The sequence below is a fragment of the Cebus imitator genome, unplaced genomic scaffold (genome assembly GCF_001604975.1).
Source record: "Cebus imitator isolate Cc_AM_T3 unplaced genomic scaffold, Cebus_imitator-1.0 Scaffold132, whole genome shotgun sequence".
In the NCBI taxonomy this organism is placed as follows: domain Eukaryota; kingdom Metazoa; phylum Chordata; class Mammalia; order Primates; family Cebidae; genus Cebus; species Cebus imitator.
The window spans coordinates 1,030,193-1,056,047 of NW_016107447.1; the positions used below are offsets into that span (position 1 = coordinate 1,030,193).

At 46.9% G+C, this 25,855-nt stretch overlaps 3 protein-coding genes across 3 annotated transcripts in view; all 3 read right to left on the bottom strand.

Moving 5' to 3' along the window:
• Positions 1 to 4,067, bottom strand: part of KCNS1 (potassium voltage-gated channel modifier subfamily S member 1) — a 9,206-nt gene extending 5,139 nt beyond the window's left edge. Inside the window, exons 1-3 of the mRNA XM_017541201.2 lie at positions 3,705 to 4,067; positions 2,000 to 2,078; positions 485 to 1,527 (exon numbers count right to left, since the gene is read on the bottom strand). Of these exons, the coding sequence (XP_017396690.1) occupies positions 485 to 1,527; positions 2,000 to 2,075 (1,119 nt within the window). The 5' untranslated portion in view covers positions 2,076 to 2,078; positions 3,705 to 4,067. The remainder of the gene's footprint in view (positions 1 to 484; positions 1,528 to 1,999; positions 2,079 to 3,704) is intronic.
• A 6,884-nt stretch (positions 4,068 to 10,951) lies between these two features.
• On the bottom strand, positions 10,952 to 16,848 carry WFDC5 (WAP four-disulfide core domain 5). Its single transcript, XM_017541396.2, has 4 exons — positions 16,642 to 16,848; positions 12,114 to 12,254; positions 11,880 to 12,020; positions 10,952 to 11,492 (listed from the first exon to the last, which is right to left on the bottom strand). The coding sequence occupies exons 1-4, from the start codon at positions 16,724 to 16,726 to the stop codon at positions 11,488 to 11,490; spliced, it is 372 nt and encodes a 123-aa protein (XP_017396885.1). The 5' UTR covers positions 16,727 to 16,848; the 3' UTR covers positions 10,952 to 11,487.
• A 6,467-nt stretch (positions 16,849 to 23,315) lies between these two features.
• On the bottom strand, positions 23,316 to 24,341 carry WFDC12 (WAP four-disulfide core domain 12). Its single transcript, XM_017541397.2, has 3 exons — positions 24,258 to 24,341; positions 23,996 to 24,154; positions 23,316 to 23,831 (listed from the first exon to the last, which is right to left on the bottom strand). The coding sequence occupies exons 1-3, from the start codon at positions 24,334 to 24,336 to the stop codon at positions 23,734 to 23,736; spliced, it is 336 nt and encodes a 111-aa protein (XP_017396886.1). The 5' UTR covers positions 24,337 to 24,341; the 3' UTR covers positions 23,316 to 23,733.
• Between the last annotated feature and the right edge of the window lie 1,514 nt (positions 24,342 to 25,855).

Genomic DNA, 25,855 nt, shown 5'->3' on the forward strand with positions numbered 1-25,855 from the left:
CCTTTTGACGTGCCCCCTCCTCCCCCGGAGTGCAGTGGCCTGATCTCCCCTCACTGCAACTTCCGCTTCACGTGTTCAAGTGATTCTCCAGCCTCAGCCTCCCGGGTAGCTGGGATTACAGGCGCTCGCCACCAAACCCAGCTAGTTTTTGTATTTTTAGTAGAGACGGGGTTTCGCCATGTTGGCCAGGCTGCTCTAGAACTCCTGACCTCAGGTGATTCGCCCACCTCGGCCTCTCAAAGTGCTGGGATTACAGGCATGAGCCACCGCGCCCGGCCACGGTAAGCCCTTCTTTACAGGGCTGTTGGGATGTTCAGACTGCATGTGAAACATAAGCCTGGTGTCCAGCCCTGTGCCTGGCACAAATGATGTGTCTCAGTTCAACGATGCCTGGACTCGGCAGGCTTGTAAGTTCACCTGCTAACCTGCCAGATGGCTACACTAGCCTATCCCCCACCCCCCAACCTGGCCTCAGAGGCCCTACCTTGAGCGTGGCGCCCAGTGAGCGCAGCCCTGTGGAGTGGCGTGCCAACTTGAGAACGCGGAAGATGCGCATGAGACGGAACACCTGCACCACCTTGCCCAGATGGCCGAACTCCTTGCCGCCTGTGCCACCCTGGTCGCCCAGTGCCGCACCAGCCAGCAGTGTGAGATAGAAGGGCAGCACAGACACAATGTCGATGAGGTTGAGCGGGTGGCAGAAGAAGTTGCGCGTGCTGGGCGCCAGCAGGAGGCGTGACGACACCTCGAAGCTGAACCAGGCGATGCAGAAGTACTCTAGGCGTCGCAGCACCGGGTCGTCGCGCACGCCTTCCGTGCTGCGGCCTGCGGCCACCGCGGCCACCGCGGCCGCCGCCTCGCGGGCCTGGTACTCAGGAAGGCTGTGGATGCACATGGCGGCAATGGAGGCGAGCACCACGCTGATGGAGACGCAGCTGAAGAGTTTGCTGGGCAGCGAGTAGCCCGGGTTCTCCATGGTCAGCCAGAGGCGGCGGCGCAGGCGGCCACAGCGCGCTGCACCATAGCGCGCCAGCTCTCGCTGCACGTCGGAGATCTCGTCGGGGCACGGGTCTACGCTGCTAGGCGTGTCGCTGTCCTCGTCCCAGGCACGCGGCCGGGTCACCCGCCTCTCCAGGTAGCGCGCGCGGCAGCACGCGGCCAGCGCGTTCTCGCCCAGGCCCCAGTAGTCGGCCTCCTGGCCGAAGGCGAAGACGCACAGCTCGTCGAGCACGTGCAGGTGGCCGGTGCGGTAGAAGTGCAGCAGGCCCAGGAAGAAACCCGGGTGCCGGTCGAAGTAGAACTCGCCCGCCGCCGCGTCGTAGTCGTCGCACAGGCGCCGCGCCTGCTCCTCCGACGCCGCGGCCTGCAGGCGGCCCAGCCGCGTTCCCGGGAAGCGCGCCAGGGCGCGCGCGCTCAGCAGCCGCCGCACGCCGCCCACGTTCACGCGCAGCGCCTCGTCGCTCTGCCGCCAGCGGATCCCGGTGTCGGGGCTCGGGGACTCGCACACCGTGGTTTCATTGCTCCTCCCTGCGGACACCAGAAGGGCGCGCTGAGGAGTTCCCGGGCTTCACTTCCAGGAAGACCAGGTTAAAATCCCCCTCTCCATCCAACCAGCTGAGGGGTGTTGGAGGCTCTGTGTGAAGCACCTGGTAATTAGGAGGTGCTCAGTAGATATCAGGTGCCCTCTGGACTCAGAGTCAGGCCTGGGTTTGACTATCCTTCATCTCCCAACACGGGGACTTTGGCCACATCACTGACCCACCCCACCACCCCCCGCCATTTCACTTTTCTCTTTGGAAAATAAATGCTGAGATCTACCTGGAAGGATGTGAAAGCGATGGAATCGCAGGATGTCCTGGCACCCAGTGGGTGCTCATATAGGCTGTCTCCTTTTCCAGGACAAACTTGGATGTATTTACAACAGAGGTCTGCTGTGGGATCTTGGGCCCGCCAGCCTCTGAACCTGTTTCTTCTGCAAAATGAGGATAGTAACACTCACCTCCTAGGGGTGTTGGGAGCGTCACTTTAGACCGGTGGTTCTCATAGCGTGTTCCCCGGACTAGCAGCATCAGCATCAGCTGGGAATTTGTCAAAGGTACAAATTATCAGCCTGCCATCAATTTACTGAATCAGGAACTCTAAGGGTGGGCTCCAGCAGTCTGTGTTCTAACAAGGGTGGAAAGTGATTCAGATATATGGTCAAGTTTGAGAGCTCCTGGTTTAGATTATGTAAAGCATCTGTAGAGTCAGCCAGGCCTGACCTCGGACCTTGGCTTTCTTTTGTCACCTTAGGCAAGTCACATCACTTATCTGAGCCTCTGTCAAATGGAGATAAAAATATTCATCTCAAAGTGTGGTTATGAAGATTAAATGACCTAATGTCTTTCTTGGGATTGGCTCACAGAAGGAATTTAATAAATTATCCACTGATGTGACCATCTTCTGGAGTCAGACAAACCTGGGTTTATCTCCACCCCTGATTTATTCTCCAGGTCTCAATTTCCTGCACAACGTAGACAATAGCGCCTACGTCCTGGGATTGCTGGAGGATTAAGGTAGATTACGGAAAGTGCTCAGACTTAGTGGATACTCAGGAAAGATTTAGGTCCTTCCACTACCCACTGATTCTTGGCTCTGCTGGAACTGGGGGCTAGTGACACCTTCTCACCATTGGCAATCTCATTTGCACTATGGGTTCAGTAATGCCTAGACTAGAGATTAAGTGTGTGCAAAGCACCTGGGCTTGGCGGTAGAGTTGGGGTTCCATCCTTAGCTCTGTCACTTATGTGACCTCAGGCCAGTCTCCTTCCCACTGTGGGCTTTTATTCATCTAGAATGGGAATAATGTTGCTTTGGATGAATTATTATTGTGGTATATATTCAAAGCCCTGGGAAAACTGTAGGTGCTCAATAAATGTTAATCCTTCCCTCTGGTCAGACCTGGGTCTGCCACTGACTAGCTGCTGACCTTGAGTGCATGCATTGCCCTCTCTGGCCTTGTGTCCCTGTCAGAGGAACTGGGTAACATCACACTTTCCATGAGAAGCTTAGAGGATTAAATGATGCAAGATGTTTATCAGCAGCATGGTCCCTGGCACATAATCAATGCGCAAAAACGTGCGATGTAGCTCCACTCCCACCTCCACTTGGATCTCCACCTGCATTTGGCATCAAACATGAAATTTCTAATCCAGTTCCATCACCCATTAGAAGTATGATATTGGGCAAATCCCTTCATCTATCTAGAACTCACTTTCCTGCTCTATGAAATGGGATAAATAATTCAAACATTTCCTGACAAGAATCTGAATATCAGTAAGAAAGATTAAGTGACTTGTTCAAAATCACCCAGCCAGTCCATGGCACTGCTAAGGTTGGAGACCTGGCTTTTTTATTTAATTGTCTCTCCACACACTTATCTTGAGCACCTTCTACCTGCTGGTCACTTCTCTGGGCTCCGTGCACACCTCTCTCGGTTTAATCCTTACACCAACGCTGCCAAGGAGGTTTTCTAACCCCATTTTACAGATGAGCAAGCAGGACCAGCCAGGGTCTCCAAAGCGCGGCCGCCCCACACTGCTTCCTCCTTGGGGGAGTCTCTTAGAGGGGGCAAGAGCACCAGGAACCCCAGGCAGCCCCGCCTCCCACTCTGGCCGCCCTGGACCGTCCCGGGGCCACGCCCCTCCCCAAAGGAGGCCCCTTACCTGTCGTGGCACCTGCCAGGTGCCGCGCGTGTCTGTCCCAAAGGTACCGAGGCTGGGAGCCGCTGGCTATACTCGGTCTCGCCTCTGCCCCGCGGAGCCTCCTGCTGCAGGAGGCCCCGCTGCCCCCTCCTTCCTTCTTCCTTGCCTGTCCCCCGCGGCTGAAGGCCGCATCGATCGCTGCCGGGGGAAGGAGTGAGGCCGCTGGCGGCCGGAGGCGGCGGTTTCTATTCCTGATTCGGCTGGGGGGGGGGGTGGTGTCTGGAGACTGGGGCTAACAGCAAGGGCATCCTCCGGAGTCACGGGCCCGGGAAGGAGGGGTCATTTAGGGCATGAGGATTCCCCCTAGAGAAGGATTTCATCAGAAACTGAAATTCTCTGGCAAAGGAGCAACAGTAATCATGATTTGCTTAATTGAGTGTTTAGTATGTGCCAGGCTAGTTCATCTGCTGCAAGTGATTGATCTCAGTTATTCCTGGCACACACTTGACAGGGCCAGGACCTTATGTCCCCCATTTTAGGGGTGAGCTCCAGTCACTTTCTCAGGCTGCCGGCATCTGAGTTAGGGAGCTGTAGAAGGTGGCCTCATCTCCCTCGGAGCCCCGGGCTCTTCCTAGCTGAGCTACGAAGCTTGAAATGCTCATTTTACCCCCTGAGGCAAAGTGTCCTTACCGGCCACAGGTTACTGATTCCCACCTGCCAAGTGGGTTGTGAGGGCAAAGAGCATGTGCCAAAGAGCTTTGTAGAGGTTGCAAAATCCCCACAAATGTACCTATTGTGTGGCTACTGTGTGCCTGGCTGGGGAGAGGCTACTGGAGACTAGGGCTTGGATAGGAGCCTTTGCAAATATTGTTATTGATAATAATGATAGTTACCAACATTTATTGAGTACTTACCTTGGGCCAAATATAGACCTCAGTCCCACTCAAACTGCAAATTTATCTGCGGGGTAGGTGCTATTATTATTCCTATCTCTAAGGTAAGAAATGCTTTGAGAGGTGTGGTGACTTGCCAGAGGTTTCATGGCTGACTTCTGAGTCCTCTAGGCCAGCACTGTCCAATAGATATAGTGTGAGCCACATAAATAATTTTATTTTATTTTTTATTTTTTGAGATGGAGTCTCACACATTCTGTTGCCCAGGCTGGAGTGCAGCGGCACCATCTTGGCTCACTGCAACCTCCACCTCCTGGGTTCAAGCAATTCTCCAGCCTCAGCTTCCTGAGTAGCTGGGATTACAGGCATGCACCACCACACCTGGCTAATTTTTGTATTTTTAGTAGAGAAGGGGTTTCACCATGTTGGCCAGGCTGGTCTTGAACTCCTGGCCTCAAATGATCCACCTGCCTCAGCCTCCCAAAATGCTGGGATTACAGGCATGCGACACTGTGCCTGGCTCACATACATACTTTTTGATTTTTGATTGCAGCATTTTAAATAAGCAAAAAAACAGGTGAAATTACAGTTACCCCTTGAACAGTGGGGGTTAGGGGAACCACTCCTCCATGCATAGAAAATTGGAGTATAACTTTTGACTCCCCTGAAACTTAAATACTAATAACCTACTGTTCACCAGGAACCTTATCAATAACATAAAGTCAATCAACACATAAATAAAGTAGTATCTACATATGTCATAGGAGTTCATGACACATCTAACTTTTTATTAATGCTTTTGATATTTCTAGGCTATATGGTTCATCTTCAAGTTTTTTCAAATTGTTATAAATCTCCAAAAATTTTCCAATGTATTCATTGGAAAAAATCTGTATATAAGTGGACACTTGCAGTCCAAATCCATGTTGTTTCAGGGTCAACTGTATTTTTAGTGATTTATTAAATCCAAAATATTATAATTTCAACACTGGAACCAGTAAAATTATTGAGGTAATTTACATTTTCTTTTTTTTTTTTACTGTCTCTAAAATCCAATGTACTAATTTTTTTTATTGCTAAATAACAAATTGCCACAATTTAGTAGCTTAAAACAATACAAACTGATGATCTCATAGTTTCTATAGGTCTGAGTCTGGGCATGGCATGGTGGATCCTCAGGGTCTCATCAAGTTGAAGTCAAGGTGTTGGCCAGGGTTGAGGTTCTCATGTGAGCTTCAGAGTTTTTTTCCAAGCTCACAGATTGTTGGCAGAATTCATTTCCTTGTGGTCATAGGACTGAGATCTCTCTTCCTGCTAGTTGTCTGCTGGTGATCAATCTCAGATTCTAGAAGTTGTTCACAGTTCCTGCCCCATAGGCAGTTCATAGCATGAATGTTTGCTTGCTTTCAGGCACACAAGAATGCTGAATTCCTCTCCTGTAACGAGTCAGAGAAAAATCTCTGTTTTTAAAACTCTCACCTGATTAGGCCAGGCCCACCCAGGGCAATCTGCTTTCTGCCATGTAAAACCCATTCACAGGTTCCACCTACACTTAAAGAGGAGGAGATAATACAGGGATGAGGATCACTGGAAGGAATGCCTTCCACGTTCACCTATAGCAAATCTCAGTTTGGACTAGTCACAGTATATGTGCTCAATAGCCACATGTGATTCATGGCTGCCATGTTAGACAGCACAGCTCTAGGCTGTGCCACTTTAGTTTTTCCCTCCAAAGAAGAAGTTAGAGCAGAAAGCTGCTTAGTAAGCATCTTGCCCAATTTCTTCATTTGACCGAAAGGGAAACTGAGGCAGAGAACCAGGTCTTCTATTTCCTGGCCTAAGAGTTTGTCTGCAGCCTTCACTATCCCTTAAGACTCAGGAGTTTTTCCTGGAGCTGCAGAGAGGGTTTCCAAAACAGAAAAGACAGACCTATTTACCAAGGCAGAAAAGAATGAAATCAGGATCTGGTTTCATCCCAGATTACATAGTGAGAGGTAAACAAAGTTTTGGTGGAATTTGAGAGCCACAAGAGTGGGAAGATGGGCATGATGGGTGGGAAGAATGGGGTAGTCCTGTCCTTCATGTGCCATGGGCTGTCCCCCAAATTCCCCTCACTCCCTGGCCAGGATTAGCCATTCAAATCCATGGAGTTTTACCTTCAGCATAAGCTTGATGTTGCAGAAAATACAGAAATTTTTGGAATGAAGTAGACCTGGATGTGATGGGCATCTTCTAAGTTGTCTCCCAGTGATGTCTGCCTTCTGGTGTTCACACCCTTGTGCAATCTCCTTCCCTTGTGTGTGGGCAGGCCTTACTGACTGGCTTCTAATGAACAGAATATAGCAAAGGTGATGGGATGTCGCTTCTCTGATTAGGTTACTTAAGGTTGTGACTTCCAGCTGGCTTTGATGAAGCAAATTGCCATGCGGGAAAGGTAAGGACATCAAGGTGACTTCCAGCCAACAACCAGCCAGGAGCTGTGGTATTCGGTCCATTAATCCTCAAAGAACTGACATTTTGCCAACAGCCCTGAGAATTTGAAAGTGGATCCTTCTTTAACTGAGGCTCAGATGAGACTCCCACCATGGCCGACCCCTGGAGTGCAGTCTTGTGAAGCAGAGAAACGGAAGCAGAAGACCCAGTTAAGCTGTGCCCAGGTTCTTGACCCATAGAAACCATGAGATAATAAATGTGTGTTGCTTTAAGCTGCTGCATTTGTGAAAACTGGTTACACAGCAGTAGATAATGAATACACTACCTTTGAATCCTGCCTTTGCCACCAAACTGCTTTGTGACTTTGGGCCAAGCACTTCCCTTGGATCCTTATCTTCCTCATCTGTAAAATGGGAACACCTACCTTTCAGGATTGAGATGAGGATTAGCACATGGAGTTCCCTCTCCATGAACAATTCTTCCTGCCCTTTCTTTACCCTGCCTATCAGTTAGAATTTAATTTAGCTGCAGGAACAGAAACAGAATTGCAGTGACTTCACTAGAGAAGAGTTTACTTTTTTTTTTTGGCAGGCCAAGGTAGGTGCAGCTGCTCATGAATGTCACTGAAGACTCAGGCTCTTTGTCACTTCCTCCTCCACCATTCTGATGTGACTCATTTGTGCCCACAGCTCCTCTGGGATCCTTTACACTTTTGCACACACAGGCTCCCGGTATGTTTTCCTCCTGACAGCTGGTATCTGGGGCTTCCCAGAGGCTGCCAGAGCCTGCTATGGCTCCACACAGGAAGAGCCTGCAGTACCTGAGAATGTATGTGCTCCATCTATGCTTGTTTCTAGAACTACCCTGTGGGGCTTCACTGGATTTCACATCATCACTGGCTGCTTCTCTTCCTGGTGAACTTCTGCACTCCTATACCCATTTTTCCTGGAAACATTTCCAAAGCATCACCATCAAATGATTCTTCCTCTCAAGATTTATTTTGGGGGAACCCAACTAAAATAATCCTCAAGGACACCAGATGGCTGTTTAGCAGCAGCAGCCATGTTCCTGGAAGGACACAGGGTAAATGGATGATGGACAAAAGGCCAAGTCCATCTCCTTAGGAAAACCATAGCTTGCCAGGAAGCCCCGCCTAGTAGATTTTCCTTACTTCTGATTGGCCAGTCTTGGGTCACATGATTGTCATTAGCTGCAAGGGAGCCTGGAGAGGAAACATATTGTTTTAACTTTAATTTACCTTAAAAATTGAAATACACTGTTCCCATGGTAAAGTGCACAAATGTTAATTTATAGCTGAATTCTCCTCCTGATGCCTTTGAAGAAAGAAACCTAGGGCAATCAGCTATGTACCAACAGGCTTGGGTTCCAGTTGTCTAGAATTAAGTCTGGTCACTTCACCTTCTTGGGTCTTCGTGATCTTCATTTTTCAGATGTGGACATTGAATCTTAAGAGCTGGGAAGAATCTTCAAAGACCAATTGTAAGTAATTAGTGTAGTCATTAGGGATGTAAAGTTTATGGTTAGGCTGCTTGGGGTTGAATCCCAGTTCCAGTACTTACAAGTGGGACAACTTGGCCAAAGTAACCTCTTTATGCTTCAGTTTCCTCATGTGTGAAATGGGGAAAAATAATCCTACCTGATAAGGATATGAGGATTTCATGAGATTATACAAGATTATACATGTCAAATGATTAAAATAATACCTGGTGCGTGGCATGTGATCTGTAATTGTTAGCTGTTGCTGCCTTCATTACTCTCAAGGGAGGAATGTGGTATGGCTTAATCCTGGCTGTATCGTCCTTCAGCTGGGGGTCTTGGGCAAGTCACTTATCTCATAGCCGCTATTTCTTCACTGTCAAATAGGAATAGCCTTTCTCGGGTCTATGGGTGGATGAATGAAATGATGTTTGAAGGTGAGAGGTCTACAGCAGACGTTCATTACAGGCTAACAACCAGATCTGAATTAGTCAAGCTCTTACTGTGATACATCTGTGAAAAACAACCCCTGAATTTCTGTGTCTTCTTACTACAAATATTTATTTCTCTTTGGCAAGTTTGAGGCTTGGCTGGAATGGCTCAGCTTCAGGGTTGCCCCATGTGTCCCTCCAGCAAGACAAGTGGCTCTGGGCAAGCTCTTTTCATGGCAGAGGGCAGAAGCTCCAAGAAGGGTAGGGGCTGGGTGTGGTAGTTCATGCCTGTAATCCCAGCACTTTGGGAGGCTGAGGAGGTCAGATCACCTGAGGTCAGGGGTTCAAGACCAGCCTGGCCAACGTGGTAAAACCCCGTCTCTAATAAAAATTAAAAAATTAGCTGGGTGTGATGGTGGGTGCCTGTAATCCCAGCTACTCAGGAGGCTAAGGCAGGAGAATCACGTGAACCTGGGATATGGAGGTTGCAGTGAGCTGAGATCATGCCACTACATGAAGAAGAAGGGTAATGTTTTGTCTGTTATGTTTTGAAACAGGCTATGCTGTCACTGCCACGCACATCCCATTAGCCAGAACAGGTCTTCTCGCCAAGCCCAAGTCACTGGGGCAGGATGTTCACTCTCCCTGAGGGAAGCCATGGTGAGCATGTGGTGGGGAGGGGAAAGGGACAATTGTGAGCACATAATCCAATCTACCATATTATCTGTGTTAATAATCTGAAACTATATGTGATGGGAAAACTGAGGCCCAGAAAGAGGAAGAGAAACATCCAAGGTCTCTCAGAGTCAGTGACTCCCACATAGTTCTCCTTCCCCTCTCCAAAACCTTAGTCTATATCCATGTATAGTTAGCAATTGGTGCTTTTGAATCAACAATTCGAGCATTTGAATCCCATGAGAAGGACAAGGTGGGTGAGGAGGTAGAATTCCTTCCATCTTCCAACAGGGCAAACGGAAGCCCAGAGTGCAGAGGGATGCATCTGTCATCACACTGCAAGGTCGAGAGAACAAGGAAAGAAGACCAAGGACTCCCAGGTTTACCTCCACAGTGGACCGCCCAGACCCTCAGTCTTGTGCTAGACACAAGAGGCCCAGGAGATAGAGCAGGAAATTTGCTGCCTCTTTCCTGGGAGGAGAAAAGAGGGAGAGTCAGGAACTCAGCTGTCTGGATTCCCACACTGACCCCTTCTCCCAGCAAGAAACACTCATTAAACTGGACCCAGGAAAAATTGAGGTGAGTGAGGTGTCTCGAGGCCCAGTGGGTAGAGAGAGACCCACCATAATAGTGGCATTCCAACTACCTGAGCGATATTTCCCCAAATTTGGGGCAATTTGAAGTTATCTTAGTATGTACCTGGATGCAGCGTCATACAACACGGACTCCTGGAGTGAGAAAGATATTCCCTTCTCAAGCCTTCTGATTACCCCAGTGAGAAAGTCTCAGCTAGAGGTCTGCATCTTTAACCCTTTAAATCTTCATTGATTAAAATGTAGACTGGCTGTGCATGGTGGCTCACATCTGTAATCCTAGAACTTTGGGAGGCTGAGGCAGGTGGATCACTTGAGGCCAGGAGTTTGAGACCAGCCTGGTCAACGGTGAAAACCCATCTCTACTAAAAATACAAAAATTAGCTGGGCATGGTGACGGACACCTGTATCCCAACTACTCAGGAGGCTGAGGCAGGAGAATTGCATGAACCCAGGAGGTGGAGGTTGTAGTGAGCTGAGATTGAGCCACTGCACTCCAGCCTGGACAATAGCAGGAGACTGTCTCAAAAAACAAAAAACCAAAAACATAGACCAAGTGCAGGCTTCAGGCTCAGTCTTGGCAGGTGGCTGTATGTAGCTAGAGTTTGATAACACTATTTAATATCATTTAATCTGGCATGATTTACTTTAATGGAACTGAGCTGTTTCCATTGCATTTGTTTTCATAATTCTATTTGTGGCAATTGATCTCGTTTATCCCATTTATAGTAGTGATATCAATTTTCTTTTGAAATGCATTTATTTATATACAAAAGTGAGTCACTTAAAGAAAACATTAAGTAGATGGTGGTACAGGCAGCATGCAACCTATCATCATGCTATTTTGTAGGTATGGCGAAAATCATGAAAGAGGTGAAAGACTCAGGTTTGGAAAACTCTGTTAGAATATTCATTCTGGGTGGTTGGGCTGCCTGAGGGAGAGATCAGGATCTGCCTGAATTGGGCATTTTTGGTGGAGCAGCATGTATGGAGAGGTGTGAAAGCGTTAGGAGGGCTGGGATGCCCAGGTAGCAGTGGTGCAGGGTGCTGGGGTGATGAAGGCGCCTTCCTCCGAGGTCAGGCTATGGACCTTCACTCCTAGGAGGAGAAACCAGGGGCGGGTGGGTTGCAGGGAAGTGACAGCAGGTCAGTGTTCATCAGAAAGCTGGAACTGCCGCTGGTAGAGAGTGCTGTTGGCAGCAGGTTCCCAGACCTCCCATCATGGTGAACTCTTTCCATTGGATCCCACCTGCGGTGCAGAGCCACAGGTCCTAAATCAGAATTAGCCTGAGGAAAGAGAAAGAAAGGGTTAATTCCTTCCCATAGTAGGGCTCTGGTTTCTGGCCTCGGTCTCCCATCTAGGCCCCCCCCAGCTCAGCTCTGGATACCACTAAGGCAGGACTCCTCCGCCCCCTTCGGAAGGGTAAACTGAAGCCCAGAGCAGTTGAGGGCTGTCGTCCAGGTGCCACAGCAAGCTCAAGAAGAGAACAAAGGACTCCCGGTTCCTCTGTCATCCTAGCAGAACCCCCCACCCGCTATCTGATTCCCTAGTCCTGGCCATGGGAGGCCCTGACTTCTGGGGAGGCATCCTGTTAAGCTTGTAGCAATGGAGAAAATATTAGAGCTGGGGCTCAGACAGGGAAGGCACCTGTCCCGGGCACCCAGGAGCTGTACCTCTGACAGGATCGCGGCAATCCCGGCCACAGGTGCTGGGGCAGCACCGCTTCTTGCCGGAGCAGTCTGCGTCCTTGTGACACAGGTGGTTCATGGGACTGAGGCAGCGCAGTTGGTCCTCCGGGCAGCTGCCCAGCTTCACTGCAACACAGGGAACTGGGTGAGCTCTGCCTGTGCCCACTGGCTCTGGAGCCTGGGGCTGGGGTGGTCAGCACGGTGGAGGGGGACATTTACCAGAGACCCTGGGGACGCACTGGCGGAAGCAAGCCCTGTGGCAGCACTTCCTGGTCAAGGGACACTGGCTGTCTTCCATGCACTGGTCAGGCACCGACGGGAGGCAGGGCCCATCATCTGGCGGGCAGCCCCCTGATTTCTCTGAAAGAGAATCTCCCAATATTACAGCTGAAGGAAGCTCAGGGTTATGCAATAAGCACTGACCTAGGAATTACAAGATCCAAATTCTCCATCCCTTACTTCTTGCCTGTCCTTTGGCTAGTTTTTGTTTATTTTGTTTCAAATGACTCCAAGTCTCAGTTTTCTGGCTGTGAAATGGGAAGCTTGGCTAGTTTGAGACTTAGATGGCATACATGTTAGGGAGAAATGAAGCCCAACATCTCACTGGGGCCAATAAGGCCGTGCCTGGTCTGGCCCCTGCCCATCTCTCTAGCCTCATCCTCTGCTGCTCCTCCACGCAGTGGCTCCTGATCTCCAAGCCAGCTCTCTGTGGGGTTCTTGCTCTCACTGCATCCTTTGCCTGGTGCATTTCTCCTACACGCCATTCACCTCGTCAGCTCACTAGGACTCAGCAGAAACATTGCATCCTCAGAAGACCCTGCTTCTCTGACCCCCCATTAACTAGGTCAGCCCCAACCCCAACCCCAACCCCACCCAGTTCTTTCCTCCAGAGTTGGTGGCGCTGCATCTGTTTGTCTGTGTCTCTTGCTTGGCTGGATGTTATGACTGGACATGCTGCTAGCTTTGCTCACCATCGGTCAGTATCACAGCACTTGATGCACAATACTAGGGGCTCAGTGACTTGGAAAGGAAGGGTTTTGAAGTGAGGCCCAGCATTGCACGTGTGCCAGCGGCGGCCAGCCTGGGGCACTGTCACAGCCACAGCCGCCACGTCTGCACTGTTGTTCATCACTGCTGCAAATGGCATGGTTTCAGGGATCGGGCGTTAACTCTGTCTCTGAGGCATTCCTCTGAACAGCTGTAGAATGTTCAGTCCCAGAGCTTACCTACCCACTCTTCTTCCTGGGATTTTGGGCCATTTTCAGATTTCATGCACAAAGCTAGAAATCAGTATCTTCCTCCATGTAGAGGAGGAAATCAAGGCCTGAAAGAGATGGTGACTTGCTCAGACCCACATCAGCCAGGGTTAGGACTGGCAGGGCCTGCCTCCCTCTGACCTCTGTAAGTCTCCTCTCTGAGCTGTCTTTGAGCTGTAGGGATGGAGCAGGTCTCAGGCCTTCAGTTCAATCCGGCATCAGAGAAAATGTTCACGAGCCGCTGGGGCATCTGGATCTGGTGCTGTGACTTTATCTCTGTGTCCGCCCCACCCCCTCAGCCCCTGCATGGGTGCTGGCTGCACACATAAGTAGGCACCTTGCTCACATCGCACATGCTCAAAGTCAACTTCAGCTGTCAGATCGGGTTGGTTTAAATTGAATTGCTGCCCCCTGCTGGAGAAAGTGAGGCTTGGCCTGGGGAGGGGGGAAAAGTATGGGTTCGTGGGGGTGGGGGTGATGCCAGGGCTCCTGGGAAACTGAGGTCCAAGGTTTAGCTCTGAATTCATAAGTTCTAGCCAAAGGTGCTCAGGCCTCAAAGGGTGGTCCAGACGGAGCTGCCTGCTCTCAAAGCCGGTGGAGGAGGGTGGGTCAGGCAGGGAGAGCTTCTGTGGACAGGGGCCTGGAGCTGAGCTCTGGAATGGACAGATAGGGAGAGGACATGACGGCTGGCATTTCAAGTGGACGAACCACAATAGCTGCTGTGTAGAGGTGGGGATAAAAGCCTGGCACGTGCAGAGCCAGTGTGAGAGGCTCTGGGTGGTCGCAGTCACTCTGCCTGCCTTTCCTAATGCTCCCTCCAAACCAGCTTCTTCACTCAAAGATGTGTGCATCAAGACCCACACACAGGTGGTCATCCAGATGCATGCGCCACGGGTGTGTAGACTTAGAGAGCAAAATAATCGTATGCAAACAAAGTTAATTACATACACTTGTACACACAGACGATACACATGCACAGTCAAATACACAAGCACACTTAGATCTAGACACACAATTACCTACAGGCTTAACAATAGGAAATTGCTGATAGTCAACTGCTGTACCTACAAAAGTAGCAATTTTACATGGTTCAACTTATTTATTTATTTATTTTGAGACAGAGCTTTTACTCTTGTTGCCCAGGCTGGAGTGCAATGGCATGATCTTGGCTCACCACAACCTCCGCCTCCTGGGTTCAAGCGATTCTCTTGCCTCAGCCTCCTGAGTAGCTGGGATTACAGGCATGTGCCACTACGCCCGGCTAATTTTGTATTTTTAGTGGAGACGGGGTTTCTCCATGTTGGTCAGGCTGGTCTCGAACTCCCAACTTCAGGCGATTCACCCATCTCAGCCTCCCAAAGTGCTGGGATTATAGGCATGAGCCATTGCCCACTGCCTTACATGGTTCAAGTTAATACACATGCATATTCACATACAGACATCAGATATTTTATCTGTACATCAGATATTTTATATATGCAGTATATGTAGAAACACACATATATAAACAAGCAGTCATATATGTACATATGAACTGGAACATAATCACTGTTAAATAGTGATTATGCATACTGTCATATCCACATGCCTACGCACACAGATACATACACAAAGATAGACACTCAGACACACACAGCTGTGTATATAAATGTATAGCATATGTGTGTGAACATATACGCATACACAGTCATATAGACAGAATCATATGCACAGAGCTACACAGACACATATATCTTCCCAATACCATATAACCACCGACAGCATTTAATTAGGCACTTACTATTTGTCAGGGACTATGCCAGGCCCTTTGTACCAGAGACACCCAGATGTTTGAGTGAGAAGGACAGAACGGGGAGCTCTTATAAACAGAGGTGGCTGGGCTTCCACAGACAACAAATTGAAACTCCCCTTCCCTCGGCCCCGTCACCTTCCTCCATGGCCTGAAATTCTCCCAACAGCCAGGCAGCTGTCTTATGGGAGAGAAACCAGTAGGGGACAGGGTGTGACGAACTGGGGGAGAGACAGGTGTGTCACACCTGCCCATGCAGAGTGGTCCTGCGCGGGTTCAGTTTCTGCTGTGCCTCTGAGCAGCTGTTTGCCTCTGAGCAGCTGGGCTGAACGTCGGGGCGTGCTCCCTGGGAACACAATGACTCCCCCAAATCACCCACTTACACCGCACTTACTGTGTCCCAGGCCCTTATTCCTTGAGACACAATTTACTCCTGAGAGAAAGACATGGGAACCTGTTTTACAAGGAGTAAGTCCCCAGACCTGTCCTGCTGCCTTCCGGGAGTGCCCTGTATGGAAGTCCTAATAAACTCATGCACTTGCCAAGCTGGGCTTGTCCACGTCATTCTTTGGTCTCTCAGCTCCTTCCTAGGTTGGGGTATGTTATTCTGTACAGTCCTGGGTTTTTGCTGTAATAGTTGGTACAGTGAGTCTTTCTGATTTCAGACCCCACATTCAAATGCCACCTTTGACACTAACTCAGAGTCAGTCTTTGACCTTGTTAAGTGGTTCCCCACTAGGCCTCAGTTTTCCTCATCTGCAAAATGGGGATAAAAATAGTCCTGTCCTCACAGCATCACATCAGGGAGTTATGTGGTGATGGTGCATGAATCACAGCCAACACAGGGTCTGGCCTTGGAACTCACCAGTGTCCTTCCCTCCTTGGCCTGTCCCCATTACTGTCCTCTTTCTTTAAGGCAGGGCCAGGCCTACACAGGGGAATGTAGGTTAGAGTGTTCCAGCCCCAGAAGAGGACAGAGGTGAAGGCCTTACACAGATCAGTAGTCACCTGTCTAGCCACTCAGCAGCCCTCCCTCACCTGTTAGCAGGCCAGCCCCAGCCTTGTCAGGGGTGGGCATGGGGACAGGAGGTTGGGGGCGACGGGAGCTAGAGAGAGAGCTTCCTCCCAGCAAAGCCCAGATCCCAGAAACCACACCCTTTCCTCAATTCCCAAGTCCTTTCCACAGATGGGGTGGTGGATCCATGGACCCAGTCACACCACAGACCAGCAGGTGCAGACAGGGCCCCTCCCCATACCCAGAGGCACAGAGGCACACATGGACACACATGGACAGGCACTAAGCCCAGACACATGCATGCAGTCATTCCTACGTGTACGTGTGCAGACAGAGCTTAGCACAGACAAGCAGGCACAAAGACTCATGTCTACATAGAGATAGGCACATGCATCCCGCCTCCCCCTGCCACCATCCCCTGACGTATAGACAGGCACGGACAAGCACTGAGAAACTGTCAGAAAAGACACTTACAGATATTGACACAGGCAGGTGGACAGGCGCAAAGGTGCACAAATGAAAGCACGGGCTTCTGAAAGCACTAAGAATCAGGCATCCACACATCCACACAGGCACGCACTCACACACACCCCGCAGGGAATTACCTGCCTTCCCCTAAACCCTTACTCTCCCTAGAACAGTAGAAACAATCTGGTCCCCTGAGCAGAGGGATTTACCCGCACTCACCTCCCTTCTTCCTGCCAAAGGCAGCAGGTGGCTGACTCCCCACAGCCAGGAGGGCCCCCAGGAGGAGGAGGCTCTGGATCCTCATATTTCTGCTGCCAGCCCAGGGCCCAGGGCCCACCAAATTAACACCTGCAGCCTCAGGGAAGCCAGAGAAACTTAGTCAGCGGAGGAAAGAGAGGGGGAGTGGAGTGACACCGCACCTGCTTTGTCCTGGCCCCACCCCCTGAGGGCCTGAGGCCTCAGTGCAAAGGAAGCTAAGGCAATAGCTGAAGACAGGGCGGTACACATCCTGCAAGGGGGGACTCAGATCCAGTCTTGCCTGTATTGCTGACTCAGGCTGTGATCTTGGGCAAGTGTCCTCTGGGCCTCAGTTTCTTCATCTGTATACAAAGTGAAGGTAGTTGAGTAAGATACTTGCTTTCCTGGCTCTCTAAGGTGTTGAAGCCCCAGCAATGTCCAGGCAGGGGACAGAGGTCAGCTTTGAATAGCAAAGGAGTGGGGTTTGCAGAGTCCTGGATGCCCAGGAAGGGAGAAGGCGTTAGGGTTAGGCAAGAGCTTGCTGCCAGAGAAGGCTGGCCTAGGCTGGCATAGTGAGTAAGGCTAGCCCTGGCCTCTCCTTTTGGGCCCTGTGGACGGGAGAAAGACCACCTCGTCTTTGGTGAGATCACCTGCAGAGGCTTCTGGTAGAGCTGCCCTCTACCTGGGGCTGGCTTGGCTGTTGAGGGTGGGGGGAGCATGGCTTTTGGTTGGGCTAAGGTTGCTGGTCACAGCAATGTGTGGCTGCTAGAACCTATTCTCTGAGCAAAAAGATGTCATCTCATCCAGGGACCACCACCCTAGATTTGTATCTCTGATGTTGGCTCCTACATTTGGTAGAAGAGAGGGATCTGAGACTTGGCATCCTAAGGGACATTCTAAACAGAAACTCCATCGAAGTACATCCTCTCAGCCTGCCCATTTGAAAGATGAGCAAACTGTGAGATAGAGATAGGAGGGGACTGACTCAAGGACACGCAGCTAATTCCTGACTAGGCTGGGACTTCCCACTGTTGCCTCTCCATCATCCTCATTCAGCTCTTGGGTTTGGAAAGCAGGGCAATACCTCAGCTGATCCTGAGAAAGGAAGGTGACATTACAGGGCTTGTCTCACTTAGCCATTCCAATCCAGGACAGCCCTTACAGCAGGAAGCTCTTCCTTGGGTTTAATGTGACCCTTTTGTGATGTCTTCTATGCTAGTAAGATAGGAGAGGCTCTGGCTTTATGATCTGATGTTACTTTTGGAATTCTGGCACCTCCTTGGAAGCTTTATTTTGGAGGAAAAAATATATGTGCTTTCCTTTCTTTCCCTCCTTCCTTCCCTCCCTCCCTGTTTCCCTTTCTTCCCTCCTTCCCTCCCTCCTTTTCTCCCTCCCTCCTTCTTTCCCTCCTTCCCTCCCTCCCTCCCTCCCTCCTTCCTTCCTCCCTCCCTTCCTTCCTCTTCCTGCCTGCCTGCCTTCCCTCCTCTTTCTCCTCCTTCTCCTTCTTGTTCATCTTTGTCTTATTCTTCCTTCCTTTCTTTTCTTTCTTTTTCTTTCTCTCTCTCTTTCTTTCTTTTGTCTCTGTCTCTGTCTCTTTCTCTTTCTTTTCTTTCTTTGACAGGATCTTTCTCTGTCACCCAGGTTGGAGTGCACGGCACCATCATGGCTCACTGAACCCTCGGCCTCCTGGACTCAAGTAGTCCTCCTGCCTCAGCCCCCTGAGTACCTGGGACGATAGGTGTGTACCCTGGTATTTGGCTGGTTTTTTTGTTTTGTTTGTAGAGACAGGGTCTTCCTATGTTGCTCAGGCTGGTCTCTAACTCCTGGACTCAAGTGACTCCCTCACCTTGGCCTCCCAAAGTGCTGGGATTATGGGTGTGAGCCACTATGTCCAGCCATGAAATGCTTTTTTAATGGAAATTATTTTGTAGACATTTTCCTGTGCTATGAAATGTTCTCTGAAATCATGTTTTCTGATGGCCACATGCTCTTTTGTTAGACTGATATGTCAAAACATCACTTCAGTCAAGTTTTGAGGGAAAAAAGATGTGCCAAAATATACATAATCAGATCCTATTTTGAAACATGTAGGTTTCCAGTTTTCCACTTTCATAAATAAAACTGTGATAACAATCTTTTTTGTGTACATTTTAGAGTCACATCTCTGACTGTGTTCTGAAAGTAAATTTGTCAATGTTAGAAATGCTGGGTCAGAAGGCATCACCGTATTTCCAGGCTTTGGATACATCTGGTCAAATTAAATTTCACAAAGGAAGTAAGTGGGTGTACAAGCGCTTCCACCTGCCCTGCAATAGACATCTACTGTTTTGTCTGCACGGCATCTCTTCCTTTGGTGGAACCATTTTTCCCTGACTCCTGTAATTCTATTTGGTTGCCGATCAGCAGGTAGTTCTCCTATCAAAGCTGCGCACACTTGATCCAGGTTACACCCACTGCACTCTTCCCCCGCCCGTAACCTGCCCACTCCTTCATTAGAGTCTTGAACAGAGAAGCCAGTGCTCTAAACAGAACAGTCCAAATTTTAAATTTCAGATGCCATTGCTCACAGCCAAAGATCCTTAGTGGATACACTCACCAAATACAGGATATTAAAAAAATAAGTAAATAAAATCTTTGCTAATAGAAAACAGCATCTCATTTTAATTTGCCTTCCTCTTAATACCTGTGATGGTGAGCATTTCTTATTCTCATACTGACTGTATTCTTTTTCTGTGAATTTCCTGTTTTTGTATTTTGCCCATTTTTATTGCGGGTCCTTTTATTATTGAGTTTTAAGAGCTGTTTATATATTAAGAATCTATTAACCTGTCATACACAGGGGGCAGTAAGTTGAAGTGGTCAACAGATGTATATTGGAATTAGGCAGACCTGGTTTTGAATCTTGGTGCCAGAGTTTCTAGCTGTGTGACATTAATTTTGTAAATTAATTAATTTATTATTTATTCTTTTATTATTTATTTATATATTTATTATTATTCTGTTTATTCTTATATGCCAGTAGAGATAGAGATAATCATATTTATTTTATAGGACGGTTCTGAGGACTGAATGAGATGAGCCTGATAAATACTTTAATGCCATATTGCAAATATTTGTTTGCTTGTTTTTGCTTAGCACCAAATGATTAAATTTGGGGGTAATCAATTCAATCTTTTCATTCTTATTTTCTACTTTTATCTTTATGCCAAAAAGGCTTTTTGACTCTGACGTCAGGTAAATATTCACTATATTTACTGTTATTATTTTGTGATTTTTGAAAGACATGTTAACTCTTTAATCTAGCTGAAGTTTATCATGGTATAGAATGTGAAATAGGAAATATCTTTTTTTTGTAAGTAAGCAATTGTCCTATGATCATTTAGTGAATGATTCAAATTTTGCCATTGATTAAAAATTAGAACTTTATCAATAACTCAAGTCTTGTGTGTAACAGGGGCTGTTTCTGGATTTTCCTTTCTTTACTTTTCTTTTGTTTTTGAGACAGAGTCTCGCTCTGTCACGCAGTCTGGAGTGCAGTGGCGTGATCTCAGCTCACTGCAACCTCCGTGCCTCCCAGGTTCAAGTGATTCTCCTGTCTCAGCCTCCTGAGTAGCTGGGATCACAGACACGTGCCACCATGCTAGGCTAATTTTTGTATTTTTAGTAGAGACGGGGTTTCACCATGTTGGTCAGGCTCGTCTCGAACTCCTGACCTTATGATCCATCCACCTCAGCCTCCCAAAGTGCTGGGATTACAGGCTTGAGCCACCACGCCAGGCCCGTTCTTTTCTTTCGACTGTTTATTCTTGTGCCAGCACAGGCAAGCATATACTGCGGGTTCAGTTCCTGACCACTGAAATAAAGAGGATATTGCAATAAGTTGAGCCACATGGCTTTTTTGTTTCTCGGTGCATTTAAAAGTTATGTTTGCACTATACTGTAGTCTATTAAGTGCACAATAGCATTTACCTAAAAAAAAAAGTACATACCTTAATTTAAAAATACTTTATTACTAAAATATGCCAATAATCATGCAAGCCTTCAGCAAGTCATCTTTTTGCTGGTGGAGGGTCTTGCCTTGATGTTGATGGCTGCTGACTTGCTGAAGCATAGGTTGACTGTAGCAATTTTTAAAAAGAAGACAACCATGAAGTTTGCTGCATCCATTTACTCTTCCTTTTTTTTTCGACTTTCATTTTAGAATTAGGGGGTACACGTGCAGATGTGATACGAAGGTATATTGTGAAAGATTTCTCTGTAGCATGCAATGCTGTTTGATAACATTTTATACACTGTATATCCTCTTTCAAAATTGGAGTCATGGCATGGTGCAGTGGCTCATGCCTATAATCCCAGAGCTTTGGGAAGCCAAGGCAGGAGTATTGCTTGACCCCAAGAGTTTGAGACCAGCCTGGGCAACATAGTGAGACCCTACCTTTACAAAAAATTTACGCTTTTATGTTATGGAGATGGCTTCTTTCCTTAAACCTTGGGAACCGACCTCTGCTAACTTCAAACTTTTCTTCTGTAGTTTCCTCACCTCTCAGCTTTCCTAGAATTGAAAAAAGTTAGGGCCTTGCTCTGGTTTAGGCTTTGGCTATGAAGATGCTGTGGCTGTTTTGATTTTTTATCCAAATCACTAAAATTTTCTCTATATTAGCAATAAGTCTGTTTCACTCACTTACCATCTGTGTGTCCATTGGAGCAGCTGTTTTAGTTTCCTTCAAGAACTTTTCCTTTGCATTCACAACTTGGCTAACTGGTAAAAGAGGCTTAGCTTTGGACCTGTCTTGGTTTTCAACATGCCTTCCTCACTAAGGCTAATAATTTCTAGTTTGTTTGATTTAAAATGAGATACATGACTCCTCCTTTCACTTGAGCACTTAAAGGCCACTGTAGGATGATTAATTGGCCTCATTTCAACATTGGTGTGCTCCAAGGGAGAGAAACAGGGAATGACCAGTTGGGGGAGAAATCAGAACATACGCCACATTTATCAATCAAATTCACTGTCTTCTGTGGGCACAGTTTATGGCACCCTGAGACAATTAGAATAGTATCATCAAAGATCACTGGTCACAGAGCAACATAACAGATGTAATAATAATGACAAAAATGGAAATATTGTGAATATTACCACAATGTGACACAGAGGCAAAAAGTGAGCACATGCTGTTGGAAAAATGGGGCCAATGTACTTGCTTGATGCAGGGTTGCCACAAACCTTCAATTTGTAAAAAATACAATGACTGCAAAGCACAATAAAACAAAGTATGCTTGTATTGCGGTTCTAATTATTGTAGCTTCATAGTAAGTTTTTGTGACTGGTGGTATCCATTACCCTTCATTAATCTACATTTTCAATTTTCCAGGTTATAAGTATTTTATGGTTCCATGTAAACCTAATTATCCTTTTGTTAAGTTGCAAAAACAAACCCATTGTTTTTATCTTAAAAAGTTTTCAAAAATGAACGAAAGAACAGCAAATACTTTTATGAAGCCTAGATACCCATCATCCAGATTCAACCATGAACATTTTACAACAGTTCCTTCTTGGATATCCCCACCTCTTTCTTGGCTGAAGTATTTTAAAGTAAATCCAACCCATCTTATATTTTACCCTTAAGTACTTCAGTATGCATCTCTAAAAACTAAGGACACTTGCTCATATAATCACAATACTATTGTTACACCTAAGAAAATTAACAGTAGTTTCTTATCATCTAATATTCTATTTGCATTCTGTTTTTCTTATTGTCTCAAAAGTGACTGCATGGTTGTGGTGCACACGTTGCATTGGCTGTACTGTATCTGAAGTTTCTTTTAATCTAGAACAATCCCTCCAGCTCATTTTTTATCCTCCTTTCCTCCCTCCTCTTTCTTCTTCATGCTATTTACTTGTTGAACAAAACAGACAAATTGTTCTTTAGAATATCCCATGTTGCTTCCCTGTGATGTCTTTGATCTTTGTCCTTTACATTTCTCATAGACGAATGTTAGCTGGAGAGGCTTGGTGAGGTTCATGCTCAACTGTCTTGGCAGGAACCCTTCTTGAATGATGCTGTGTGTTGTGTTGCATCACTTCAGGAGGAACGCAGGTCTGGTTTACCCATTTTTAGCATTGTGGAGACAGATTAATGTGTTTTAGGTGTGTACCTGAATCCTCACCTTGTAAACTTGTGTTTCCCTTCTTATGAACTGTAAATATTTCATGGGGTCATGAAATGACACTCTGTAAATATTCAGAAACCATGGATGATCATTGCCTGAATCAATTATTTCATCAGGGTTTGCAAAACCCAATGGGTTTGTTTTTAATTATATTTCAGGTATAAATTAAGCTGATCAAGATAAATATTTTGTGGAGGTTTCTTGTTTGGGGAAGAGCATATCTTTTAAAAACCTTTTTCTTTTTTTCTTTCTTTTTTTTTTTTAACTGTAGAAAAGTTTAGTCTATTTATCCAGATCTTTTAAAACATCATTTAATTAAGTTTTACAGGTTTTTTTTTTTCAGAAAATTTCTGTACATCTCCAGAAATATTTATTTGTAGGTATTTTACATTTTATTCATTTTGATAATATTAAATAGGATTTTTTTTTACTATTAGGTTGTCTTAGCTGGTTTGGGCTGCTGTAACAAATTACCATAGACTGGGTGGCTTATAAACAGCTAATATTTATTTCTTACAGTTCTGGAGGCTGGGAAGTCTAAGGCCAAGGTACCAGCAGATTCAGCATCTGGCGAGGTCCAGTTTCTCATCTCTGACAGCACCTTCTAGCTGCAATTGCACATTGCAGATGGGCAAGGCAGCTCTTTGGGGTCTCTTATAAGGGCACTGATCTCATTCACGAGAGGTCTACTCATGAGTGTCGGGGAGGAGCACCAGGTAGAGAGGGAAAGTACAGTCTCTGGGATCTGGACTCTGTGACTCTTCCCTCTTTTTGGGGAAAAGGACTTCAAGATCAAGTTTTCCTTGGTGGGGTTAGGTATTTCTTCTTCCATATTCCAAGTCTCAGGACCCTCAGGGGCAGGTGCCGGGTGAGAGTGACCCCCAGAGGTGGAAAGGACCAGCATCATTTCTGAGGACACCTGGTGGAGAAGAAGGCTGGAGGCTTGGCTTCCCATCCTGGCTCTGGGCATGGCCTTGATACGTCTTCATCCTTGTTTCCTCCTTTTACAGTGGAGATGTTCAGACTAGTTGGTGTCCGAAGGCCCTGCCAGCTTTAGCCATCCCTCCCCACACCAGCTAAAGGGACTAATTCCTCCGAACTTTTATGGGCCAGGTATCAGGCAGGGGAAGAGACAGCCCTAGCCCTGGGAGGCAGGTCTCCTTACCTTCTTCCAGTTCCTTTACAGGAATCACACACTTGAAGCCACAGTGCAGGTAACAACACTTCTTTATCCCCTGACAGTCCTGGTCTGTGTGACACTGGGGAGGATCGGATTTGATGCAGCGTACATTGTCAGCTGGGCAAACCCCTGGTTTCTCTAGATCTAGTAGAGGAAGCCACAAGGTGAGATGAGAACTCCAGCCCCAGAGGGCCCCTCAGGACTTTTCCCCAGCCCAGCCCCACCCAGCTCCACCATGTCTGCTCACTCCCTTTAACTCCTTCCGCAGCCACCAGGGTCACAAGTGCAAGGGACACCATGAGGACCAAGGACCTGATGGACCCCATGTTGCTGGAAAGTTGTTTGGCTGGGAGCTGGGCTGAGCCTGGCTTTATAGTGTCCCTGCTGGGCGAGCCGGTGGGTGGAGCTGAAGGCCTAAAATGGCAAGGGATCTATTTGGAAAATAGCTTATTTTATTAGCATAATGTCCTTGGGGTTCACCCATGTTGCAGCATGCAAGAGAATTTTCTTATTTTTTATGACTGAATAATGCTGCATAATATTCCATGGAATGCATATGTGTGTGTGTGTGTGTGTGTGTGTATATATATATATATATATATATATATGTACACATATATATATATAATTTTTTTTCCTTCACCCATTTATCTGTCAATGAGTCAATGCACATTTAGGTTTCCACTTCTTAGCTATTGTAACTATTAGAGCAATGAACATGCAGGTGCAAATATCTGTTTGGGATCCTGATTTCAGTTCTTTTGGATAAATACCCAGAAGTGTGATTGCTGGATCATGTGGTAGTTCTATTTTTAATTTTCTGAGGAACTTCCATACTGTTTTCCATAGTGGCTATACACCTTTAAATTCTCACCGACAGTACACAAGGGTTCCAATTTCTCCACATTCTCACCAATATTTGTTTTCTTTGTCTTTTCTTTTTAAAATAATGGCCATCTGACAGGTATGAAGAGATCTTATGGTTTTGATTTGCGTTTTCCTTATGATTAGACATGTTGAGCCTCTTTTCATACACCTGTTGACCATTTGTATATCTTCTTTGGAGGAATGTCTGTTTGATTCTGATTCACTTTTAATTGGGTCTTTATATATATGTGTGTGTGTGCATATATATATATATATATATATGCACACACACACATATATAAAGAGAAATAAAAGAAATATGTATTAGAATGGAAGAAGAGAAAAGCCATTGCTTGCAAATGATACAATAGTCTAATAGGAACACAAAAGAATCTACAGATATATCATGACAGATAATTTTTCAAGATTAGCTGACACAAAAATCAATATATAAAAGTCAACTGCATTGCTATACACTAGAAATATTGGTTAGAAAAATGTAACACTTTAAAAGCAATAACATGTAAAATATTTAGTAATAAAGGCAAACTACAAGATGGGAAAAATATATGCTGACTACATATCAGATAAGGGGTTAATTTTCAAAATACATAGAGAACTACTGCCAGGCCAGGCACGGTGGCCCACGCCTGTAATCCTAGCACTTTGGAAGACCAAGGTGGGTGGATTGCCTGAGTTCAGGAGTTCAAGACAAGCCTGGGGAACATGGTGTTCTCTACTAAAAATACAAAAAATTACCCGGGTGTGGTGGTGGGCACCTGTAATCCCAGCTACTCGGGAGGCTGACACAGGAGAATTGCATGAACCCAGGAGGCAGAGGTTGCAGTGAGCCAAGATTGTGCCACTGCACTCCAGCCTGGGTGACAGAGTGAGACTCCGTTTCAAAAAATCAATAAATTAATAAAAGTAAAAAATAAAGAACTACTGCAACTCAATAGCAAAAATATGTTTCCATAT

Excerpts from the sequence above, each read along its gene's own strand:
- WFDC5 (XM_017541396.2), bottom strand. The coding sequence starts at position 16,726 with ATGAGGATCCAGAGCCTCCTCCTCCTGGGGGCCCTCCTGGCTGTGGGG. Across the intron at positions 12,255-16,641 it reads CTTTGGCAGGAAGAAGGGAG|AGAAATCAGGGGGCTGCCCG; the intron begins GTGAGTGCGGGT and ends ATTCTCTTTCAG. Across the intron at positions 12,021-12,113 it reads GTGCGTCCCCAGGGTCTCTG|TGAAGCTGGGCAGCTGCCCG; the intron begins GTAAATGTCCCC and ends CCTGTGTTGCAG.
- WFDC12 (XM_017541397.2), bottom strand. The coding sequence starts at position 24,336 with ATGGGGTCCATCAGGTCCTTGGTCCTCATGGTGTCCCTTGCACTTGTG. Across the intron at positions 24,155-24,257 it reads TGCGGAAGGAGTTAAAGGGA|ATCTAGAGAAACCAGGGGTT; the intron begins GTGAGCAGACAT and ends TTCCTCTACTAG. Across the intron at positions 23,832-23,995 it reads TGTAAAGGAACTGGAAGAAG|GAGGAAACAAGGATGAAGAC; the intron begins GTAAGGAGACCT and ends CCACTGTAAAAG.